Here is a 10,780-nt window from a genome sequence, read left to right on the forward strand (position 1 = left end):
GGCCTGGTTGTAAGGTGCGGCACTTGGGGTTCAGAAGGCTTGAGCGAACTATACCTGAAGACTTCAGACGAGAGCTATCTGTACGGGCGGACAGAAAGGATGGCGTTTTTTTCTTCTTCCTGAGCGAGCGCTTTTGACTGTGTCTCGTTGTCGCGTGCCCTTAGAAGGGGTCCTCTTCTTTGGCTACTACTTACTGAACAAAAAGTCGTTAATGTGCTTTAAACTTTGTTGTGCTTCGCTGTCACACAGAAAAATATATATATTGAGAACTCCAGCACCCAGAAATGAATAATGAATCTCATCAATGTGCATGTTTTTTGTCTTTCACAGAGCTTCGCAAACATGAAAGGGCTAGCCTTAAGCCCGCTGTCGGTAATCACCGTAAAAGAAGGAAATAGATAGAAGGGAGCATACCGCAACGCGATTGAATCCAAACTTGACGGGCCAACACGTGATCGCACGTCAAAGTACCTGCTCGCTTTTAGTGTTACTGCTCGGCGCGCAAAGCCACGACAAACCAGCGGAACAAGCACGCACCGAATAAAAACCACTGGCATAGCTGCTGGGAACCAAACGTCTCAGGAAATCTTGATTCCTTGCTCCGTGATCTAAAGGCAAAGGTCGGGTGTTCGCTCTCCAAGGCTGGTTGCGTGACGTAATGCTGCCTCCTATAGTTTTGCTTCCTCCATGGTGATAACTGTGTGTCTCCAGAACGAGAAAGGTAGATGCAAAGACATGTTATCCATACCTTGCACAGGAGTAAGAAACATGTGTATATAGGTATCAGGTGTAGGAAATCTGTTAAATACAAAAAGAAGGAGACAATGAGCATTATAAGACTGTCACAGTTCTTGCGATCATCTCTGATGCTCCGTTGGACACAGAAAAGGTGTTATCCTTTATGACGAGATTTTCTGAGTAGATTTTTTGGGGAACCGAGCCATGAGACCAAAAGCCGTTCAAACCTAATGGGTCATGGCATGCAAAGATGCTTAATGAAGCCGTAATCAAGGTATATTCGGGGAAGTTTTTGAAGAAATTCTTTGTCGTTATGCTTGCAGACCGTTCAATTTGACGAAGGTCATTCTTGCTGCCGCTTTTGCATGTCATCATATGCAGCTTTTCTCGATATCAGGGTTCAGTTCGCATGGGCGCCACCAGGTGGTGTATTGACCTTAAACTTTCCGAACTTGCCTGCGATGACGTAGTGATGACGTCAACGACAAAAATTAAACAATTTGAAGCTATTCCTGCGGCCTGAACTTCGCCCCGAAGCTTGTACCACAGACATTATCTCTGTTTCTGATAAGGAGTAGCCGCCTGCCGGCTCGAAAACACAGTGATTACTTTCAGAGCCTTTCAGAGCCTTTCAGAGGCGTCCCGAAAGACAACCACGGTTATGTTCCTTTTAGTCTGCCAAGTGAGCTTGCTAAGATAATCGTCGGCAGCGGTCCATGGCACCTTTTCTTTAGTGGGAACGTATTCCGTATTTGTTGGTAAGACTTACCATCCGAATGTTGCACATAGGCTATGAGAGACGCCCTTGTGGATGGCTCTTAATTTTGTCCCATGGGATTCGTTAAGGTGCCCCAAATTGTTTACTAGTAAATTTGCCTAACCGAACTCATGGGCTACCGCAGCAGCTGCCAACCGAGAAAGCATGTGCTTGAGTATTAAGATAGTCACATGAACAAAGCGGTTTTCCTGCTTGAGGCATAACGCACGACAAATTAATAGTGCGAACTGTGTTGTCATCCGTTAGCACGCTATGGGCAAGGCTGCTCACAATAGTGCGTGACATTTGCTGGCCAGCGGGTCAGTTACACCTTTGGGTATGATACATTACATGTAGTTAGTTCTCAGACTACTGGAATGTCATTGTTATCCAGGTATGTTAAAGAAGACGGCTATTTAAGATGATTGGGCTGTAATTCGTGGGATCTGTCGGTTCTCCATATTGCAGGCCATGCTTCCTTTCAACCTTTACAATGTAGCCGCAGTGTAGATTTGCATATATCGAAAACCAAAAAGCTTGCCCACATACCCAAAGGCAACGTGCACAACTCGTCACATTTACTTGCACTCGCGAGTTGAGTGACTGTCATGAATAAAACTAAGGCATTTGGTAGTTGGAGCAAGGTGAGAGTCGGCAAATGACATAATTTGTTCGCATCCTTATCGCGCGAAGATCAGTATCAGCCGACGAAGAACGGATCGTGGAGTTCACCGTCTCTCATGTGATAGATTGCATGTCCCAGATTTCAGCACACCATGTAACGGAGGACCAGGCATCTCGCTCATATGGGGAGTTTGCCAGTTACTCTACAGTTGTTGGGCACTAGCGTCGGCTACAAGACCTACTGTGCCTCTGTTCAACGCCTGCCGACATTCTCACCTTATTTTGCACATATGGCTTCAGCTGAACTCCTTGCGCAATCAACTTATTTGTCCCCAAATTCGGCCACCCTGTCAACGTTGAGTTTTTATCTTTCACCCTACAAATTTAGTCGTCCTGAGATGTCCACCGGGTTCAACTTTACCATGATGCCCGCATTTTTGTTGGCCTCCGCTTATAATTTTTGAGATTTTGAATGCGCAAGCATTTATATGCCTCTTTACCTAACTGGGAGACCTGTCTGTCGCTCCGTCCGTCATTCACGTAGGACGTTCGCTTTCAAAATAGCACCCGTAGCAGCGAACGAATTGACCTTTGTGCTGCCTCTCGCTTCAACGCGAACTAAGCGGCGAGAACACAGCGCGAACGAAGCTATCAACACTCTGTGTGCCGTGTGCCCATCACAGACCGCTTAAAATATAGGGCCCACGCGGCCGCGCCATATGCGGCCGCCACTGAAGTGCAGCTGAACACGGTTGATAGTGGTCCCTGTCGCTGCAGCGCTGTCGTTTACGCTGTTCGGATGAATTTTCATAACATTGATAATGAAACCAGGCTGCGTGGAGATGAGCAAGTGGCACAATGCTCACGCACACTTAGAGAACTCCCAGAGGGGCTTCTGCGTAAATTTTTCATAGGCGTTGTAACCATAGCACGCCCCCGGACCACGCTGCTGAACAATTCATTTTCCTGAGGTCTGTTGCAACTTTGTGCCTTCTTTCGCTTCATCACCTTACTGAATTAATCATTCAGTCTAACTCATTTTGATGGACACACGCCCACTAAGTCCTCAATGATCGGACGGCTATGAGACTGAAGTAGTTTAAAGTCAAGTTTACCGTGGACACCACAGCATTTTTTTCCAGTTTGAATAAAACAACTCCATTAAAGAGCGCGATTCTGAACCGTATCATTTTCTAAAAAATCGTTGTCATTTGCTTTCAAACAGTAGTCGCACGTAGTCATGCGTCATTACGTCCTTTCGGGTATTCATCACTGCGAGACTCAAATGGGGGAATGAGCCAGTCTGCGTTGTGCCTTCAGGAGTAACCTTAACGGGTTTCCAAAGCACTAATACCTACCTACAAGAATGTTTTTGTTTCGAGCCTATTCATTCTTTGCGCCCTCAACAACTATGCTGTGAAGGAGCTTCTTTTATGCGAAGCATATTAACGTAGGTTTCGGGCCTTCGCGCGACGCCCGGCGGTGGCCACCATTGACCCTGAAGTGGGGTCACGTGACATGACGTCACGTGATGACGTCACACAGGCTGCAGATGGGGCCTCATATCGCGCCGTCGGTCGCCTCCCGGCGGTGGCCACATTGACCTTCAAGTGACCTTCAAGTAGGTCACGTGACAAGACGTCACGTGATGACGTCACACCGGCTACAGATGGGGCCTCATATCGCGCCGTCGGTCGCCTCCCGGCGGTGGCCACCAATGACCCTGAAGTGAGATCACATGATGTGACGTCACGTGATGACGTCACACCGGCTGCAGATGGGGCCTCATATCGCGCCGTCGGACGTCCTCCGGCGGAGGCCTCCACGCTTCGGTTCGCGCCGTCGGCGCCACCATCGCTGCATCACGTGATATGTGACGTCACGCCAGGGATGAAGCGGCGCGCGCCCGCCGTCGCGTCAGTCTCTGTGCCCGCAGCCTCGCCAGCGTCTTTGCGCCGGGCGTGTATGCGGTCAAGATGCCTCCAAACGCTAAGGATACGCTAAGGTTAAGCCCAGTGGATGCGAAGCATCCACTGGGCTTAACCTTCATAAGCCTCCAATTTTTTTTTTACTACACTCTACTAAGAGGCGAACTCGTTTTCGAATTCTGTTTATTTCGTAATGCCATATTCTTGCAATCGTATGCAATGTACACAGGGTATTAGGGCACCCTCAAATGTAATGATTTAGTTTTTCGCCTGATCGCGCTCTCATTCTGGTGCAAGTAATAAATATAACTTGAAGTCATTTCCTCAGCACTACGCAATGAATAAAAACGCTGTCGTTTTTTTCAACAACATCAACAAGGGCCGCAGTACTGAACTTTCTGAAGCCTTTATTCGCAAGCCTCCTTTATAGCAGTGTGAGATCTAGTACTGTAGAAACGTCCTCCTGATGCCTCTGATGTGAAGTTGTTATTCGAGAGCACCCAAAATAAACGGTCATCACAGAACTCCATGATGGTTTGGCGACAGGCGACCGCGGCGTGTCACGCACGCGTACAACCAAGCTTATTCTTATGGCTTAATACATGCTATTCTCTGCGTCGCTATGTCGCCTCAGACGAACTCCTCCAGAGCTTGAAAAAGTCATGCATTTAAGCTGATTGTCTTCTTCAGTTTGTTGAGATACTATAGGAGCGCTTTCATTAAGACAGCTTTTAACTCACTCGGCCCTTTTCCTATGTTCGTTTTCGCAACGATTGTGTCTGTCTGGGTGGCTACCAAATACGACCAATCGTAAGCTACCACTCAAGCCTACACGGCTACACGCGCTGCTGATGTCGCAGGCTTTCTTGAGCACAGCGCGTATGTTCAATATGGCGATGCTCGACCTCCTATCGCGGACTTTGCTCGCTGCTATATCTCCAATGCCATCGCACAGACTACTCACTCGTGCTAGACTCAACACAAGCAGGCAACGCTCCTCATGAAGTCTCAGTCACGCACTGGTCCACATGCTGTTGATGTACATTTCCGCTGATCACTGGGATGGAATCGTGGCAATGGCTTTGGTGACATTCGCGTGTAACTCCTGGCTATACGACAAAACTTGTTTCTAATCAATTTTTCTTTTTCTCGACATGAACATACAACTTTCCCGCCGAAAATATTTTTCTCTTTAGGTACGACCTCGAATTATACTTTACGTCCTCGAGGCGGCGTTTCCCTGACTAATCACACTAAGGAACTCACTTATTCCCACTTATGCGCTTAACAGCAATACCAAAAATCTTTATGCGATAGCCACACTAGGATCGCCCGCTAATCACCAGAAACATTTGTGCTTGCTTGCCAGTTGCCCTCGTTGCGCCCTGAATCCGTGTTGTGCGCCTGGGACCTTACCATACGTAAGGGGCCTTATTGAGGGCTTACTATAAAACCAATGCAGTACACGTTTTCCTTGTGTTTTCTTCGCTTAGCACCTTCTCAGTTGCCGATGCATTTAAAGATATTTCAACAAATAGATATGAATTCAAATATCAAGCGTGTAGAATGATGGGCACTGTAACACCCAGTTACATGTCTGTTATTGCTTTTTTGAACGCTTTTTTACCAATGTAAATCAGTCGAGTGTAACTTAGAGATTATCTGATGTCTTACTTAGTGTAGTTCATCCACAAGCCTCTCGTTCGAGTAGAAACGGCACTTTTGCAGTATACTGAAGCAATATAAGACACAGCTCATACGGAGTAAACTAGTAAGGGATTTTAAAATTCCCCCGAAATAGTATATAATAGCATGATAATAGCAAAGTTGGCGCGCGAGCAAAGGACTGATTTGAGGACGCCGACAAAAAATGCTAAACTGATGGCTTATTTATGAGACCCAAAACTTTGCACAAATGATTCCCTCAGTTCCAACATGCATCAAATGCTCAAAAAAATAGCAGTGCCCTGTGTGCCCGTTTCAATCCCAGTCTCTCCTGTGTAACATTGGCGATGGTACATTTGTTTGTAGACTTCTTTTTATGAGAACAGAAACTATGGGAAACGGGGTAGACATGAAATATAGTGCAAACTGCATTGCGAATTGAACCTTGCTGGACTTCATTCATGATCCTGGGCTGCATTTGTAGTTATGGGGTTTTCTTGTCTTTCTTATGCGCCGTAATCCGCCCTCCTATTATAAAGAAAAAGTACACATTGGGAAGATTCCATAGATGTAATTATTATTTACTTTCACGTTGCTGAACGTGATCGGCATTGTAGTCCAATCTTATTAACAGATTATGTTTCTCTCCAAGTGCAGACGAGCCTTCCACACAACCGTTTTATCCAAATGACTTGCATACCTTCAGAAAAACGGAGACAGACTCCAGAAAATTCTGATATCGACAGAGATTTATAGGTTTTTTTTTCATGATTGCGATAATAACAGGTATTCTTAAGCCCTTGTTGCCTATCGTAGTCTCGGTTAGCAGCGGGAAGCACACCGGTTGATGGTGTCCAACCAGGCGCACTAGTCACCGGAGTGATTTAATGGGGCAACAGTAAAGCTCTAGAAGTTTGGTTTGCCGTGCCCATCTGTTATGTTGCACCGTCGACAACCGTTGTCGTCAGGCCGCCGCCTCATTCTGAGCTTCACCATCACCAAAGTGCATATATGCATATACAGCTTTCTTCACAAGGAGTTCCACCGGGATTCGAACCCGTGCACTGATACAATGTGCACTTGCGAGCTTGGTAGGCTGACAACTAAGCAACCGCCTCCCCACGCCACCTTCGATTTACCTGCCTTTCTGGTTCACGTTTTCGTCTCCGACGCAGACAGGTAAGAAGTAAAGGTTGCTGAAGATGGCGTGAGTGGCTGACTGACACTTGACATTCACTCGGTCAGGCTATTCTCATCGGAGCGCAGGCAGGCTTGCGGCTGCGTGCAGATCGGCGTCTCACATTTTTGTAAATTTGCGTTCGCTGACTCGCTGGTCAAAAAAGTGATATACTGTATCATTTTTTTCTTGTTTTCTCTCTTTAAAGCGAAGAAACTCATCCATAACTTTAAGGTAGACCAGCGTCAACACCTGCGACCTAAACACTCCATTTACACAAATAGCGAATAAAAGAAATGGCATAAAGGTACCATATTTTGAGGTCATGTCAATGCCAAAACGGACCGACGCCACACGTATCGACGAAAAGATACCACACTGTTGATACACGTGGCAGTTCACAGAAAGCATGGCGGTTCTACACTTCTGGCAACTATTTAAACTAAACACAAGACAACTGCTCCATGATACACAATGAAACAGAAACAGAGCATGGTGCGCCAACATTACATGATTTTCAAATAAGAAGTAGGACTACACCTAACGAAAAGAAGTTATGATAAGCCTTTGGCCAACCGGTTTAAAACAAAGTTATATCAATCTGTATATACATTTGAAGTAACTAATATTATTCTACCCAGATGTGGGTACTGTGAGAGGATTAAAGTCTTTGAGCATTTCGCCTTTCTTAACATGCATTACTATGAAAGAAAAAGGAACATTCGTACGGCTTCCTTTGCTGATAAAGTCCTCGAGCATTTCGCATTTCTTAACAAGGATTACTATGAAAGAGAAAGGAACATTCGTATGGCTTAATTTGCTTAATCCCCCACTCCCTTCCGGCATCTGCCATGGTTGCTGGGTAGATCGATGTCCTGCCGGACACTGCAGAGTTGTTATAAATATGCAGTGCCTTTAAGCGTCCCTCATGTTGCAAGTAAACTATATATCACGACATAATGTGTGTGATTAAAATGTACTCCTAGGTATCTTAAAGACACACGACTTTCTTAATGAAATGGAGTGTAGTATTCCATAGTTGCTATGAATTTCTGTAACTTCTTATATTTGGGCTACGCCACTCTTGGGCCACTGGATGTGGGTGGCTGCATGGTTGTGTGGCCGGCCAATCCTCCGAAATGACTATGTGCCACGGTGACATAAGGTGTTTAAAAGCGCAAATGTGCTGAAATAATGTGTTGTAATTCTCTGCACTTGTACCTATCCTCGCCTTCATTCTCTTGACAAGCATCAGGCATCGCTGCTTCCGCGCTTCACAGTGCGAATTCACTTTTGTTCCTGTGAGCATTTCCGCATAGCCTGTGACCAGTGTGATGTAGCCTCTGACCAGTGTAAATGTAGGCAAAGCATTTAAAAAAGAACTTTTCGTGCGCAGAACAAACAGGGACGAAGAAAAGGAGCTCCTTTTCTTCGTCCCTGTTTGTTTTGCGCAAGAAGAAGAAGCTTTATTAAAGAATAGTCCAGCAGTTTTTGTTGTTTTGTCCTCAGGTGGTGGCTCGAAGTCTTTGGACTTGAACATTTCATTGAACACTTCATTGAACACTTCGTTGAACACTTAATTGAACACTACACTAAAATTCGCCACACGCCACAAGGAGACAAGATCAAAAGTGCGCGCTTAAGCATAAGAAGAAGAAGTCGCCTTCCTCCATGCCGGTCTGCACCCAGATTGCCGTCACCTGGAATTTCGTCTTTTGATGCAGTTGGTACAAGTGTCCTCAATCTGAAGAGCAGCATCTCACAACCAGGCGATGGACCTCTTTCTACCACAGCGACTGACCGGCGTCGATCTCCGAACAAGCGAGTCGTTTGACTGCGAAGAAGGCTTCGGTTACGGGCCCTTCCAGAAGAGGATGCTCCTCCTGATTCTTCTGGGAGCATTCTCGGTTAATTGCCAAACCGTCGTGGTGTCCCTCGTCACCGGTGACGTCGACCATTGGTGCAAGCCGCTCGCCGGGTTCAACATCTCTGCAGCCGATTGGAAGAATATTGCCATAGCGAGAGAGGCCGACGGGCGCTTCAGCCGCTGCCGCGTCTACGAACGCTGCAAGCCACCCGCTGGACCTGCCGTGGCCGGCTGGTGGTACAACAGATGCTTCCTCAGCGAGCGTGAACTACAAGATACCAACGACACACGCGACGCGCCCTGTGAAGAGTGGGACTACGACGTTCGGACGGCCGAGACCAGCGCGGTGAGCTACTGGAGCATGGTGTGCCAGCGACGTTTGCTGCCGGCCGCCATTTCGACCCTGCAGAATACCGGTGCTGTCATTTCGCTTATCCTGATCGGAGCTTTCGTGGGCTCCGCAGTCGTTATGGCGACCGGCACGGTATGCACCTTCGTTGCGACAGGCTACGCGCAGTACGCTGTGGCGCTCTTTCTTACCGTGGCAAGTGTCGCGGTGCATGCCGCTTTCACCGCTCTGATACCATTCGAGGTGATGACGCACGCGCACAGGCCGCAACAACTCCTCCTAATGGCGGTCATGGGCCTGACGTTGAGCGAAGTTTGGATCGTAATCGTCAAATCCATGGTCGTCGACTGGCGTCTGAAGCAAATCATCTACCTCGCCCCGACGGCTCTCCTGCTCCCTGCTTTGTTTACCGCACGAGAGTCACCCCGTTGGCTCGTGGCGAAAGGAAGACTGGAAGCGGCAGAAGCAGTCATGATGCAGGGGGCCAAGACCAACAACGTCCCGATTGCGGTCACGGCCTGTCTCGTGGAGAAGCTCAGAAAACAGATCAAGAACCAAGTGCGTCGTGAAAGCGCAGACAGAGAAGGCCTGCTGGACTGTCACTCGCTCCGACGTCGAGCCTTGGCGATGTTCGTTGTCTGCTTCTCCATATCGTTTGTCTTTTTCATTGACGCCTTCTCAACGGCCCCATACAACGAATTTTGGATACCGAGCCTCACGGTTGTCGTCACACTGGCGATGTACTTGGCGATGCACATCCTCATTACCGGCGTTGCCCTCGTCAGGGTACTTACCGCTTGCTTTCTGCTGACGGGCGCCATACAATGGGCAATCAGTATCGCCGCTGTCAGTGATTTCGGTATTCTCGCCAAGAACTTGCTCGTGCTGTCCAAGGGCATCACGAAAGTACTGATTGTCCGCTGTTTTGCGTACGTCCTGGAGCTCTTCCCATCGGCCGTGCAGGCAGGCGTTGCCTGCTGGGGGCTCGCCAGTGGACGCGTTTCGGCCATGTTCGCGGCAGTGATCCTTGTCCTGAAGCCGGCCGGCCGCGAAGACGTGGTGTTCGGCTTTGCGGGACTGTTCCTCTTTGCGTCCCTGCTCGTCATCCGCGCCCTTCCACGCGCGATGGAGTCGAGGAAGCCAGAATCGTGGCCAGGCGCCCTTCGGACTCCAGCAGAATGTCTGTGGACCACATGAAGCGTACGCTCGAGCAGCGGTGCCTACGCAAGAAGTCCAAGATCTCGAGCCTAGAGAGCTCCAGGTCCAGCAGGAAGAGTCGAAAGAGCGGGAGCGTCAACTGTTCTGGCAGTTCTTCGAGGCCCCGCCGACCTCAGACCGAGCGGGTGCCGGAATGAGGCAGCGGAAGCTTAGTGTACATTGACTGTGCACGGTGTCGTGCTCGTGACTTCTGATAGTTTATTCTTATGCGCGTAATAGCTAGAACTCGGTTTTTAAACGGTCCCTTACGCTAGGCCGACAAAACAAAAAGATAGAAAAACTTGCAGATGTTCCAAGTTTTTCTGTTTTCAAGCAGCAGCACATTATGGTACGCATTGTACTCGTTTTCTGATCTGGCCGAATCCGGTTTGGATCCAGACTAGATTTGGAATAGATCGCCTGAGCTTTTGCGAGCTTCCGCCACGGTGCTCGCTTTGTCGAGTACTACACCAACCGG

The 10,780-nt window shown here is 48.1% G+C and overlaps 1 protein-coding gene across 1 annotated transcript; it reads left to right on the forward strand.

The window, feature by feature from the left end:
* The first annotated feature begins 8,661 nt into the window (after positions 1 to 8,661).
* LOC142563283 (solute carrier family 22 member 7-like) lies at positions 8,662 to 10,302 on the forward strand. Its single transcript, XM_075673837.1, has one exon. The coding sequence runs from the start codon at positions 8,662 to 8,664 to the stop codon at positions 10,300 to 10,302; it is 1,641 nt and encodes a 546-aa protein (XP_075529952.1).
* The last annotated feature ends 478 nt before the right edge of the window (positions 10,303 to 10,780 follow it).

Source organism: Dermacentor variabilis, chromosome 11, assembly GCF_050947875.1.
Source record: "Dermacentor variabilis isolate Ectoservices chromosome 11, ASM5094787v1, whole genome shotgun sequence".
NCBI classification, from domain to species: Eukaryota; Metazoa; Arthropoda; class Arachnida; order Ixodida; family Ixodidae; genus Dermacentor; species Dermacentor variabilis.